The sequence below is a fragment of the Glossina fuscipes genome, unplaced genomic scaffold (genome assembly GCF_014805625.2).
Source record: "Glossina fuscipes isolate IAEA_lab_2018 unplaced genomic scaffold, Yale_Gfus_2 221, whole genome shotgun sequence".
Lineage (NCBI taxonomy): Eukaryota > Metazoa > Arthropoda > Insecta > Diptera > Glossinidae > Glossina > Glossina fuscipes.
Window position 1 is genome coordinate 751,665 of NW_023998564.1, and position 14,987 is coordinate 766,651.

General features: G+C 33.3%; 1 protein-coding gene across 3 annotated transcripts; it reads right to left on the minus strand.

Moving 5' to 3' along the window:
• Positions 1 to 624: 624 nt before the first annotated feature.
• On the minus strand, positions 625 to 9,924 carry LOC119642261. 3 transcript variants are annotated; one of them, XR_005247995.1, is made up of 3 exons: positions 9,540 to 9,924; positions 1,614 to 1,818; positions 625 to 1,537 (listed from the first exon to the last, which is right to left on the minus strand). XR_005247995.1 is itself a non-coding variant. In XM_038041347.1 (2 exons), the coding sequence occupies exons 1-2, from the start codon at positions 9,856 to 9,858 to the stop codon at positions 1,682 to 1,684; spliced, it is 456 nt and encodes a 151-aa protein (XP_037897275.1). In that variant the 5' UTR covers positions 9,859 to 9,924; the 3' UTR covers positions 625 to 1,681. The 3 variants fall into 3 exon arrangements, 1 of the variants encoding a protein (XP_037897275.1); XR_005247994.1 differs by having other exon boundaries at positions 625 to 1,249; positions 1,335 to 1,818; XM_038041347.1 differs by having other exon boundaries at positions 625 to 1,818.
• Between the last annotated feature and the right edge of the window lie 5,063 nt (positions 9,925 to 14,987).

Below are 14,987 nucleotides of genomic sequence, written 5' to 3' on the forward strand. Positions count from 1 at the left end.
CTACATTTTTCCAGCGGCTGGTTAGCACGAACTACTTATTTGTGATTAACGTTCATGTGCAACATGCAGCATAATGTAAGACATGAGTCATAAATTGAATATAAGTTAAATTGGTTTCCTACTTTTCAGCATGTACTCCCCATGCAATATACGTACGTACATAGAGGTTTGGTTTTTCTAAGATAAGAGATAAATTCACCGACTTAGGGTTAGGTCGAATTTTTTGATACTCGTTGCTTGATTGATTTTAATTCTTCTTAATAAATGAATATTACAAAAATTTGTTTTACGAATCCAGCGGGAATACCGCAAGCTTTATAAACGTTTGGAGTATTTCCCAATTTCAGCAAAGTTGAACATTACGCGATTTACTTGATTTCTGGGTTCGGAGAGATAATTGCAAGAAAGAAAAGAAGATTTTTGAGATCAAGTTTATTTCTAGGCAACAATTTTCGAGGGTGTAACTACGTCCATGCGCTATCTACGTCCATGCAGGAATGATGTGTTGTACCTAAAATCTTCATCGCAGAAAAGAAAAATAAAAAAGGACTTGTGTTTGGAATTGTGTTAAATTCAGATTAGTTAACTACTTAAGAAAATTTTTATTTTCAAGTTTTCATTACTTTGCCTAATACGGCATTGGGCGGCCAATTTTGCCCAGCAATTTTAGATGTGTCTGGTAAATAATTGTATCAAGTTTAGATTAAAATACGCTTATGGATTTTAGACCTTTTATCCGTAGTAGGCGAATCACGTTTCTTTCTAAATTTTGGGGCATCGTTATTAACTAAAGACATGACGTCGGGTTTTCAATCAATCTGTGCATACGTTCGGACATTCCAGTAAAAAACAATGCAATGACACAGAGGGACGGACTAAAGAACATGGCTGTCTCAGAATTTTACAGTATTTAAGAATGTATGTATTATACTTTGACGCTTATTTTTTATACCCATCATCGAAGGATGATGTCAACGGCAAGAAAGAGGCTTCAGAGACCCCACAAAATACTTATATCCCTAAGCAGCCTCAATTTTTGGAGCAATTCAAGCATGTCCGTCTGGCCGGCTGCTCGTCTGTGTAGTGGTTTTTAACATTGCCCTGGCAGTAAAAAATATATGGCTACAGTACCACGAAAACTTTTGCTCATTACTCATAAATTGCAGCATGTAAATGTACAAAAATTGGAACGTGTTTTCTATGGGCGATACCATCGTACCTATGTAAAAATTGGAAAGGTTGACCACGCCTATCCAATATTATAGAGCACAAAAACAAAATATATATATAAATATTATATGTATATATATTAAAGTTTAATTCTTTTTCAATACCTTTATTATGCGTAGAAGCAAGCATCAGAAACTCCGCGATGTGAATAAATCTTTGACCAGCATGTCCGTCCCCTTCATCCGTTCGTTTGCCTAACCCGTGTGAAATATTCTCCCGTTCTCAAAAAGGAAGACATCGCCGTCAAGTTTGCAAAAGAAAGTGAAAATGGCCCAAAACCGTTAAAAGCACACGCCACCGCACGCCCCTGCAACAAAGACTATGAACACCTTTGCTTTGCGCGTTTCTTGCTTGTTATTCATAATGTACTGTATAACACGCACACCGTATAAATTTCCACACCATCCAATATTATAGAGCACAAAAACTGAATTATTCTTTCTTTTTAGTTTCACTTTTCAAGGACAGTGGTGATGGGCGTAAGCGATTCGGTCAATATACTTTTCTTATTTGTTGACATTACAAACAGATGAACGTATCTAGTATACGAACAGTTTTGAATGCCAACTGTAAATATAGCACAGTACTCTAAAATTAAAAAAAAGAGAAAGAATAAGGGACATCGTAAGGTAAATGGTATACTTTTCAAAGTAAATTTTACTTCCGCATGAATAGCTCACACGAAACGAAAATGCTGCGTTCATTCATGTTATGTAAAAATTTTCTGGGGAAATGGAAATAAAAGCCGTTCGAGAAGTACTGGTGCACAAAGCTTAAGTGCAAAGTATGTTAAGTAAAAAGTTAACTTATTTACCTGATTATTTACGGCACTGAAATGCGATACGTTTACAAGTTAAGCTTATAAGAAAATAGAGAAAAACTTTAATACAGGACGGCTTAAAAGTAAACTAATAGCCTTTTATATAGTGCAATTGTTATATATGAGATATTTGAAAGTAAAATGAAAGATAATCAAGCTACGCTTCTTTAATTTTTTTTGTACCCATCACTGAAAGATGGCGATATACTCAATTTGTTTTTTTTCATAACGTCCGTACGTGCCTGTGCGGTGTTTGTTGTTGGCACTCTAATAGTCCCAAAAATGCAATGGCTTACTTTTGGTAGAAACATTGTAATTTTTTTGCAAGCACGTTGGTGTTGAAAATGGGCCAAATTGGCTAGACCAGAAGACCGCAGTCGAACGTAAATTGAAAGCAACTCCGTTTTTCTTAAGAAAAATTTGTACGTTTTTATTCCTCACTCGGGAATTACAAAAGTGTGAACGTTCAAATTTGGGATATTTACTTTACGAAACACATTACTATTTATGTGCAAAAATGGAAAAAAATTGGTTATGGCCACACAAAGTTACCAGTGAATAAAATATTTTTTTTTCATTTTCTCGAGGTGTTATGCTTATTAATCATACGGTAAAGCCGATACAATGCTTAAAGCTGTTTTGTGCATTCCTCAAATGAAGTTGTATTATCTGCCTTAAATGAACATCGTGACCGGGTGGATTAATTTTTTTTTTTAAAATTACCGTCCGTATGAGTGTCATATAAAAGCGCCTAGAGAATAGAAAGCGAAAAGCACAGTGTGTTAATCTAAATTACTATTCTGCTAAGGTTTCTAAATTCTAAATTGTTATTATATTATTAAATGATGGCGGACGTCACGGTGGAAGATTGAATTTTCCTAGCAAAACCTTTCGATTAAATAATGGGTGAATCCCGTTCACATGCTTATGACAATAAGCAAAAGCACTAAGAAAAAGGCACTAAAGATTTTAATAGTGGTGGGTATGTGAGATTCGGCCACAGTCGAATATATCTTTCTTGCTTGGTTTTGTATATCTTCTGCTTATTATCAAATTTTCTTTATTACAATTTGGTTAGTGTTCTCGTTTACTAATTAAATTACCATTAACAGTGGAATTTAAATTAAGTTTGCATTCGGATTGGTGCAGCAACACATTTTCTATGTAAGCAAGATATTACTAGCAAATTGAATAGGCGTAACGGTATCGTTAGGCTCTATAGGTCTGCGCGTACGAGTGCAGATGTATCTGCTAAAAGCAATATTTCATAGAAATTTGTATTAAAAATGATGACGTAGTGACGATGCTTGAGAGTTAAATCCTAAATTGAACGTACCAGGTATACTCTGTCAAGTAGTTATCGGGAATTAGCAATTTAGCCTCAGGATTTATTTGACTCCTTCGACAATGCTTTCCTTTTGGCATAAGATTATATATTAATTACTTTAACGTTTAATGTAGGTATTAAAAGACTTATTTAGGACCCCGCTACATATCAGAGGATAAGATTTTAGCAGAGCATAAGGATAATAAAAAGATAAAGAACTGAAATCACCAAGCAAGGGATGTTTCGTACCGGTTTGAAAAGTGCGATGAAGAGATTAAATACTGGAATCAGTTAATGGAGCATTGAGCCAAGTCGTCATGTAAAGTGCTGCGCACAGAATGTCTAGCGTAAAGGCAACTAACCTCCAAAAGTGCTGCACTGAGATCAGTTAACAGAGCATACAACAAAGAACATCAAAAAAGTGCCCCTGGCGAACCAAATTTTTCATACCAGTTTGGAATATCGAACTATTATTACACAGCGTTTTTTTTGAAAAATTTTGAGAATTGCAATTAGTTCCGTATAATGTCTTTTCAAAATAAGACGTTTTATGGGGTGCGGTCCAAAAGTGCACCAAATAGCTTTCGCTCTTGGGTCAAATCGCGTCAGTGTGCTGAATTTTATCAAAATATATGAAAAATTGCGACTTGTAGGTTCAATACAAAAATACATGGGCGAACGGATAGACTAGCTTAGATCGGTTTAGAAAATATTCGCGAATCAATCTGTACAATAAAAGGTGAAATGGAGATATTTACTGCGTTGGTCGGAACTTGATATAAGTTCAAATCTGGACAAAGCTGAGGTAAAACGAGCGCATTTTAATAGTTAGGCTTTATGCCCAGGGACGTCAAAAATTGGTTCTTTCTTCAATTGGCGATGCTTTTTTAAGAGTATATGTTGACTATAAAGATTTTCGTTAGTGTTCCGATGAAATATGTTGATTGGACAATTCCCGTTACTTGCTTAGCAGAACGAGTTGATTAAATAATTCCGTAACTTTTTAAGCAAATAATTATTTCGTTATTTTCCTTCTTTTTTTTTTTTAATAATGTGAAAAGCGTTTTGCAAGTAATTATTTCGATTATGCTTTCGATGGAAACGACTGTAATTTAGACAACTTTCGTTATCTTTTTAAGAGTTTAATTAATTATAAGAATAATAAGAAAAACGCAAACATTTGTTGCCATTGATTACAATACGAAGGCTGCTCTTTGACTTTTGTGAGCTTAAGCTCTAAGTCGCTTTATAGGCAAATTAAGAAGCAAAAAAAGTATATACATTTTTTAAATATCTGCAGAGAAATGAAAAAAGTTTATTAAAATAGATTCTTTTTGATTAGTTTTTCCTTTACTTTCTTTCTACTTTTCTCTGCGGCTTGGCTTCATTTACTAACTATTGCAACAAATGTTGATTAAAATTGCTTTCGCAATTTGTCTCCCTATGTAATAGTTGCTGTATTTGCTGGTGCTTTTTTTTCCCCTTTTTTATTATCTTTTCAAATTCCATGTCAGTGACTCAAGGTCGTCGGCAATATGTGCGACAGCAAATGGAAAGATGCAGCAGAGAATGACAGTCGTGGGCAAGCGAGGGAGGGAGAGGGGGGGGGGGGGGGGGTGGGTTGCAAGTGTATGGAAATTTTTGCTCTAAGCTCTAAACATCAAACATTAAGCTGCAGAGGCTTTTCAAAAAGCAACGTGAAAAACAAATGACAACACGCAAGCGAACAACAACCCTTAATTGAAATATTACATGCACACATACACACATATAAAGAAAAAAAAACACAAAAACTAAATCAGATTGCTCTACACACACACACGTTTCTATACGCAGAAACACATATGCAAACATACATCCATCTACGCTTTGACAAAGATGCGAATATATAGAAAACAATGAGAAGTTATAATTCATAGAGTAATACGCGTTCGGAAATCATTGCTTCCTAAGCTCTGAGTGATTTTTAAGTTTTTCTTCTTCTTAGTTTTTACACAGCACAAACTTAAAACGCCATATGCAACATACCGTATAAAAAAATTGCTAAAGGCTGAAGCATCTTATAAAGTATTGTGATATTATAAACTAAGCGCATATTTCCAAGTCCTCAATTAGAACGAGATTAAATGCGCATCAAGATAATCGGGCGCGGTATCAAGTCCAATACTATGAATATACTGTGAAATGCTTAAAAAGAGTCCTGTGTATGATTGTATAAAAACGGCAACAAACACACCAACACACAACTCATTATGAGTATTATTTTAACGCTTTTTTTTTCTTTTTTTGTATTATTATTATTTTTTTTCTGTTATTGTTGCATAAAAATTCGGATAAGTATACGACGACCATTTAAATGCATTAAGCGTTAAAAGCCAAAAATTGCTGATGATGCGCGAATAAGTTTTTGGGGGCTTTCTTTAAAACTAACACTAACACACATAAACCTACACACGCGCACAGTTGCGCTCAACGCCACGAAATGGCCGGATTTCCACCCCGTAACCATTTCATACTATCATAATCCGTGCTAATATGTTTCTTGAGCGAATGCGCGCATGTACATATGTGCACATCTGTGGGTGTAGTTTAAGAAGCAGATAGCTTAAAGAAATTTTAATTAATTTCACAAAAGACGAAGAAGAACTCGACTAGCCACACAGAAAAAGGCAACAAGTCGGCTGTTTTGTCTTTGTTAAACTTTCATTAAAAAAATGAGACGAAATTTTATTTTGTATGAAAAGAGAGTTAGTTAAGAAAAAGGAATATTACGTCACTGACATAATAATGATTATTTTTAAACGATTTTTTAACAAGCGACAAACGAAGTCGAATGCAGTGCTCGTAAACAGGGTTTGCAGCATCAATTGCGTTGGCCAGACAAAAACTTCTTGCCAATTTTTCTTAATTATATGTGGAAGGAAGGAAATTTCAAATTTCTCTCTGACCAAAACAGCCATTATTAACTTCCTACCAAAAAAACCGAATTAAAAAAAAAATTTCGTACAATTTTTGCAAATTTATCAAGTTTTTTTTTCTAAGGAACACCCCCCCTTAACAAAACTTTATTATTTCTTCTAAAAGTTTTTAACAAAGCGAAAGACAAAATTCTAAACTAAAAACTAAAAACACATACTACAGATTTTGTAAAAATATTTTTGTCAGCACATTTCAAGAAGATGCGATACTCGTACGTACAGACTAAATATCGATTTCGTTTGATAATATTTTATAAATAACTAGGAGAAAATGTAAAAAGCAAAAACACACATTAAAAAGAAGCAAAGGAACAAAAATAGTTCAGGCATTGCTTAGAAAGGATCTTACATAAACTGTAATGAAGTGCACATACACAGGTAGATATAATGAAAGATGTTTTTTCTTGGTTCTTCTTCTTCTAAATAAATTTAATTGTTTTCTTATGAATTATTTGCTTCAAGATGGTTCAAATGCTTTAAATGCAAGCTATTCTTCTACGATTATTTTAACGTTTTGAAGATAATTAATTTAAAAAAAAGATTCCCTTATTGGCATAAAGATGAAGCAGAGTGGAGTTTTCAGTAACACTTCGAACCGATATTGAAAAATGTATAACGGCTTATCGATAATATAGTCTGGATGACAGCAATATCTTCCCTTTGACAGCCTATGAATCTTACGAATGACTAATGATAACATATTGCTTTTTGAATTGCGATCCCTTCCAACGCGATCCATTTCCAATTTAATATTTTTGCTTTCCGGTTCCGTGAGACGTATGAAACCATTTTCAGCTTTCACTTGCTTGTCGCTCTAGACTAGTTTTAGGAATGAAGCCAACTAAGCCCTTTATTTTAGATAATTATTACAAAGGACAGAATGAGGATAACATCTGGCGTTTCCCTGCCAGCAAGTATAGGACAGGTAAGCCCGTGCCAAGTGGTGTTTTTCTTTCACAGGGGGACATTGTACTATTATTATATTTTATAAGTGCATCTCTATAATTATACTATTGTATATTAGAAACGCATACAGAGTTTCATGCTACAGGGACATTAAATGGGATTTTTTTCAATTTTTCATGTTTTCCATCGATTTTTTGTCAATTTTTCATTTTTTTCATTTTTTTCATTCCAATCACATTTAAGCTCCATTCATTTGATATATTACACAAATTTTTAATCGATTTTTTATCAGTTTTTCATTTTTTTAATATATCAATCCATCAGCAAGGCAATTTAAAATTTACTTGTTTAAATGTTTAAATTACTCCTTGACCTATCTTTAAAATAATTGGCTTTTACAAAACAAAGCTTTTTTAGGTTAACAGGGCTTTTGCTCTGCCGTGACGTTAAAAACTAATCGGGAGCATAAATCTCAATCATGACTATAATAATAAAAAATTCTTCCACTGTATTTTTCTTGCGCCTTGTAACGCACGAAAACGTGAATTAAGTATATACATTCTTGGGCAAACCAAAATTTGGAATATGTCTGTCTGTCTAGTTGAAGGTTTTCCTATTGGAATGCTCACGGCTATAAAAATTGAGATAAAAAGCCGAAAGTTAGTATAAAGACTCTTAAAAGTGAAATAATTGCAAATAAAAGTGCAGATGAGGTTAACGCTTGAGTTAAAATATATTTTAGGGAAGCTTCGGTAGATAATCAATTTATCATCGCTTATGAGGGGAATCAAATAGTTGTTGGCCACAAGTGAAATTCCAAAAACGTGAATGACAGTCCACCCACAATCGCGTCCAAAATAGACAAAAAAATTATATATCATAATTAATGGTAAAATCTGAGACCAGACTCTAGAGGATTATAGTATATAATAGACATTGATTTAAAATTAGATTCAAAAATTTTTTCAAGCTAACTAAGACGACAATGGTACAGCGTTTATTAAATTAATGCGGGCGTATGCAACATCCAGAAAATCTTAATACAAATCCACTTTTTCTTCGTCACCTCATTCACGTCTTTCCGTGTATATTTGTATTCAACTTACGGGTCGCAATGTTTGAAATATTTTTAATGAAATTGGGTACTCTAATTTGCCTTGAGCCAACGACGAATGCTATTGAAAATGGCTTGAATTGGTCCACTTTTTCGATCACTCCGCGTGTAACGTCCTGTTTTCAAAAGTCGTTACATCCCGTTATATAATCTTTCCTGGGAAAACTGGATTCTTATATAATAAAAAGGTAACATTTTTAATATGTCATAGTGAAAATTGGTTCATAATGATAAATTGGCATAGAAATAAACCTTAACAAATTTGGACCAAGTAGATTTATTTTTTGAGTACCAACGCATATAGGGATTTCTCCGAAATGCGGGTTTGCATGAAAATAATGTGCAACTTTTGGGGTATTACTACAAAAACGAGTGAACAACCTGTATTAGGTGAAGTTATGTAGGGTACCCAAAATCCGGGCTTGCTCATCTATAATGTTCTTCCTTATTTTGTATTATCTATATTAACAAAATGACGAAAATTTTGACGGATTTTATTTTCAGAATTGTTGAAAAACCTCACAAAAGATTGCATTCTTTGCTGTTTTTAGCCGAGTTTTCGACAAAGATCTACTTATGCCACCTTCGGAGAAAACGACTCATAGGCTTTAACGTTATATTTTTTTTGAATTTTTATTACGTAAAGGTTAACTGTTAATTAAAAAGATTTTTTCATATATTATTGTTAGAGATGAATAGAATATGTTTTGATATTAAGAGGAATATAGAACCAAATAACAACTCAATACATATTCTTCAATAACTAAAATAATTATTAAATAAATATACCTAAAACGACACATACTGTTTGCGGAATACGTTCATCATGTCTTCCATTACGCAAATTTCTGTTCGTTTAAGGAAATGCAATGAAGGTCTGATAATTGGTTTTTATTATTTAAGAGGTTTAGGTTAAAATGAATTAAAAATTTCTGATTTTCACCAGACAGGGACAATTGATAAGTCAGTCGGGTATATTAGCTGTTATTGTATTAAGAATTGTAATTAGTTAAGGTATTTAGTATTGTATTAGTTAAGTAGGTTAACACTCAGGAAAAGATTCTTTGCACTTGTAACTAACATGAACTCAATTGAAGTTTAAATAGTAAATATATGATTTTAAAAAGATAAAACAAACTAATGTGTGTGCATAAAAATGCTTACCAGTTAAATCAGTTATATCAATACCATTAGAACGACTTCTTGTGCGTTGCAATAAGTGTTGATAATTTTCCATTAATGATAGCTGTGAAGCCTGCTTTTGCAGCAGAGGATGACCTCCGCTGCAATGACCATTATCTGGACTGGCAATATTAGCTTGCACGGTCACAGTGTTATTGGCCTCAGGATTGGCATTGGTGTTAGCATTGCTGGAGCCTAAATTACACCAATCCGTTTCGATAGCCTTGGAAGCGCTACGTTTAAAATGTTCCAAGAAGTTATCAATTTGTTTCTCTATCGAAGTTGAAGGTGAACTTTCCATTTTTTTGTCGAATTAATAATGAAAACATTAACTTTTGTAAATAATTGTATAGAAAAAGTGTTGAGACCAAAAGAAAAACAAAAAGGAAAAAGGAAAACGATGTATATACACACACTTTGTTAAATGCACACGTACACACGCACACAAAGGCACGCACAGACCCACATATAATTGTACATTTATGCGCACATGCAGACGTATATATTTTTGTGAAGGTCAATTAATTTCTATGTTCAGCACTGAATTGAACTTTTAGCCTCTTTCTTCATAACTTTGTAGCATATTTTTAGGCGTGCACAAAGCACATGCATAAGATTAGAGACAACATATTCAAAAATCTATGAATATTAAGGAATGTTTTTTTCAACTTTTTTCTCAATATGAACGTTTCACTGAGGAGATTTTTTTTCTTTTGCTTTTTGTTAGCTCTAAAGTCAGACTACTCTGCCTTAAAACATTCATGGGAACATATACTTGAACATGTTTGCGAGATACTATGTATAAAACTACTTCCGCATACATATACTTGATGTTATTCTTTTCTTTTATTTTTATTTCTTACTAATATTTCTTTTTTGCTTTCACTGCATGACCGTATTTGTTATATGGTCGTTATGTACTGTCAGTTATTCCATGTTTGCTATCATAATACACTCCATAGCATTTGTGGATACAACACGTCTTGTGGATGGTATTTGTGGATATAACACGTATTGTGGATGGCATTTTGATTAGAATTTATGCAGAAATCGTTGAATTTTTTTTGGAAACAATATAAAAGAAAAAAACCGCTAACAGATTTCAGAGAGAAATCAAAGCAAGTGTTTTGACAAGTGAAAAATTAGCAAAAACCAATGCATAAAGCTTCTTACAAGTGTGTTTGTTGTGTGCAAATTTAAAAATTTCCCAAAAAACAAGAATTAGTTATAAAAAAAAAGTAAAATAATATAAATTAAAAGAACATTGTATTTTTTACGCAGTGTAAGGACCTGTGTAACAGTAAGTATTTTATTCATGTATAAAACAGACATATTAGCGACATTGAAAATATGAAAATCAAATGAAAAGATATATAATATAATTGAATAGACGTTTTTATTTTCTTTCATATTAGTTTTTTGTATTATATTTATTCATCACTTGTATCCAGCAAATTGTCATAAATCTGATGAAGCCCGCGTGCTCTTCTGACGGCAACTCCACATAATTCTAAATACAACAAACGATACACATAATAATAAAGTAAACCATTTTTTTGTTTTTTTTTTTGGAAATTTCATTTTTTAGAATGCAATGTGATAGAAGTTCATCGTTTTTAAATGTTAGCGTTGGCGCAAATAGTACAAAGAGTAGAGCAAGCATTTGTGCAGCATGTTAGCTAGACCTTGGAATTGCTTTGATTTGGAAAATTGAGAACGAACATCGCTAACATGTATACAAGTTTACAAGTATTCTGTGGTAGTTAATTGCGTACAGAGAGATGAGCAAAAAAAGGAAAAACCGGGTATTTCTTTTCCTTGTTGATATAAGATATTTATTCAAAATAAAAAACAAAAAAAAACTTTCTTTTACATTCACTCATCTCAAGGTTAGCGTTTAGCAAAATCGTCGCAAAAGAAAATAGTAAACAAGAATTTCTTAAATTCATATTACCTTTTACGGTATAGTTTTCATGAAATGAGAGGAGATATGGAAAAACGAATGTATATTTTTTTTTTACATATATTATTCGTAATAAATGCCTTAGTATGTTCAGATTTACTATCTAAACTAATTAGTACATAAGTTCGTGAGTTAACTTGAATGTTTTCCAATTAGATTCTTTCTTATTCTTATTTTTTTTGTTCTTTATATATCCTCTTTTCTTCGCTTTTTGGGTTGATAGCGAAAATGCCGGTCTCTGCTTCTTACTTTCACAAAACCAGCTGTTGTGATAACAGTAGAAAAACGAAAATGTAAAAGATCTTTAATTTGTAAGAGATTTTTAAGATACCGTTACAATATATAATTTCATCTGAAAGTTTTAAAGCTATTATAAGATAACAAAGAGCGACATCTAGCTCAGCTGTAATTGAAATATAAACAAAAAGAAAGAAAAGGGAAATAATATCGTAAAATTTAAAATAAACATTAAATAAAAGCAAAAGTTAGTTGACCTCGATTCGTTTTGATTCGTTTTTGTGCCCATCACCGAGGTTTGGAGAGTATATCCATTTTGTCAAGAGTGTACAAAGTGTATATATCCTCTATCAGCATTAATGTCGGCCTGTCTGTCCGGTTGTCCGTCATTCTGCCTGTGTAATGTATGTCCTAAACATTGTCTCACTTATAATTCGGTAAAAACTTTGGAAGTTCTCGCACGCAGATTGGTTAAAAATGGGCCAAATCGGTCGAAGGATACGCCTACAATACTATATAAACTGAGCCCACCATTGTTTTTCAATAAGAAGAAGAAAAGGTTTCTCTGCCACTTGCTCATAAACTGAGGCAGTGGAATCTATAAAAAATTTAAGGTACGTTCTATGAACTTATGTTGCACTACCTGTACAAAATTGGGAGAACTTGACAACGCTAACCCAATATTGTAATGTAGCAAAGTTTAGTTACTTTAATATCTTTACAACGCGAAGCAGCAAGCTTCAAAAACCCCATAAAGTATATAAATTCCTGGTCAGTTTCAAGTTCAGAATGCAATAGACCTTGTCCGTCTGCTCATCTGTCCACCTGTCCGTTGGCAAACCGTGTAGTATTTGTAGTAAACAGCCCATCGTTCGCCAAAAAGAAGGTATCACCTGTAAATTCGCAAAAGAATTTGCAAATGATCCAAACGGATCAAGGGACACGTCTGCAACGCCCACATGCTTATGGAAAAAAACCTGCGAACGCCGTTGTTTTCTGTGGTTTTTGATTGTTGTCCACAGCGTAAAACATATACGTCGTATAAACTTGCACTTTCTTCCTGAAAACACAAAAATCAGCCGCGTGCACCTAGTATCCAGTAGTATAGAGCATGAAAATCTAGTTCTTTTCTATTTTTTTAGCCTGTGATGGGTAAAAACGATTCAGTCATGACAGAGCATAATTTTCTCAAAATCGAATTGCGTAAAAGAAACTTTTATTAAGAAATATTGAAAATTAGATTTTTTTTTACCATGTAAAGATTCAGTTTCCGAAAGAACGTTTCTATGACAGCCGATTCAAGAATTTGTCCCATCCGATTATAATTTTTTACACCAATTTGGAAAGCCTAAATACGCAGCGATTTTTGTTGCGATTAGCTGAAAATTAGTACATTTGTTCCAGTAAAGGTTTATCAAAGTAAGGTGTTATATTAGGAATGGTCGATCCGTACCATTTGTAATAGCATTCGTCGCTAAAACAACGTGTATCAAATTTCATCCAAACGCCTGAGGGGGCTTTAGAGTGACCACAAAAATGCATTAACAGATTTCAGACAGATATATGGAGAGCTTAGATTGATTCAAGAACTGATGCAGAAAGTAGTTCTGAATTTATCTAGGTGTTACATACGTCCGGACAAACTTAATATGTCCTGTATCACGAATACTTCTCTGCAGTCGATATCCGTACCGTTTATACCAAGTATGTTCAAAATTAGAGTGCAGTTCGAATGTGTGGGCTTGCTTGGAAATAACAAAGTAACAAAATTCGAAGTTCGCTCATACACTTCTCCGCGAAAGCAACAAAATTCGAAGTTCGCTGATTTACTTCTCCGCTAAAACAAGAAAATTCGAAGTTCGTACAATTACTTCTCCGCTAAAGTAACAAAATTCGGAGTGCTCTTAGTGTTTCTTTTCAGACACATTGGGATGTACAATGCGTTTAAAAGGCGAAGTGATATGAGCAAATTTTCTTTAGAAATACAAGTAGAAGGTATTACGACATGCACATGTGTATTCTTCGTCTTGGATAGGAATCAGCCATACCCATTCGTTTGCTTATCGTAAAAGGACCAATATCTGATGTAGGAATCAAGCCTTATCAAACTTATTTTTTCTGTAAGCATTTCTTAAAGTGTGACGTCTCCATGTCAAGGTGCATTGTTCTTAAACTTTAAACGCAGCATTACTAGTTATGGCATCTCTTTTTGTTTTTGCTCTTTTTTGTTTAAGAGGATTTTTTCGCCGCCTATTGAAATAATGTATTCTATACCTTGAACCTACATGACACTTAAGTATAACAGAAAAATCTCGTCCCTGTTATAATTACAAATTTTGATCATTAAAAAAATAGAAGCCGAAAAAAAGTGCTGGTCGTCTTAATTGTGTTATTACCAATTTAAAAATCACACTGCTCCTCACACTCATAAAATAGGATTACGTAAGAATTACTTTAATTGAAAACTTGCATAAGGTAAAGATTTCTTCGCTTTTTTTTGAATTCTGCTGGACGGCATATACGTATAAAAATGAGTATGAGTGTAGTTTCGCAGTGAAAAAGTGGTATGGAAGAAGTGATACGGTGCGAACACAAAAACACGATGAAAGCAATTGTCACTAGTGCCAATATACAATGTCTGGTCCCTGTGAGTTGTATTTCGATTTTTAAGAGTATTAAGCGGATCTTCTCGTAGATGGGCGCAAAAGACAAGTGCAGATGCTGCAGAAACAATGCAATTCTATAAAGCATCAAATCAAATCCAATCACAACTTCGTAATGTTAACAATCCAGTCGTATTTTTTGATATATCCGTTGGTACTACGGTAAGCCTTTCTAATTACAAGCACTAGTTGCTTAATGGAAAAATACATTGTTTTTAGGAAATTGGTCGTATGATATTTGAATTATTTGCTGATACAGTGCCAAAAACCGCAGAAAACTTTCGACAATTTTGTACTGGAGAATGTCAACCTGATGGTGCAGTGCCGCTCGGAATAAGAAGGAATTCGTGTTTATATCTTTTATTTCACATTTTCTATAAAATAATACATAATAGCAGTATTTCAAATCATATTAAAAAAAAAAGATATAAAATAACACAATATACATATAACTTATATTAATAATTTCTAACTTTTAACGAATAGTCTATATTTTCTGCATTTTTCATTTTATTTGATGATTGTACAAAACTATTCAGGAGACGTACAAGGGGAGATGAATTTATA

What these genes read in the sequence shown, in the direction of transcription:
- LOC119642261 (XM_038041347.1), bottom strand. Translation starts at nt 9,858, where the DNA reads ATGGAAAGTTCACCTTCAACTTCGATAGAGAAACAAATTGATAACTTC. An exon ending in TGATATAACTGATTTAACTG is followed by an intron (nt 1,819 to 9,539) that starts GTAAGCATTTTT and finishes TTTTAATTTTAG; the next exon opens with AGTACTGTGCTATATTTACA.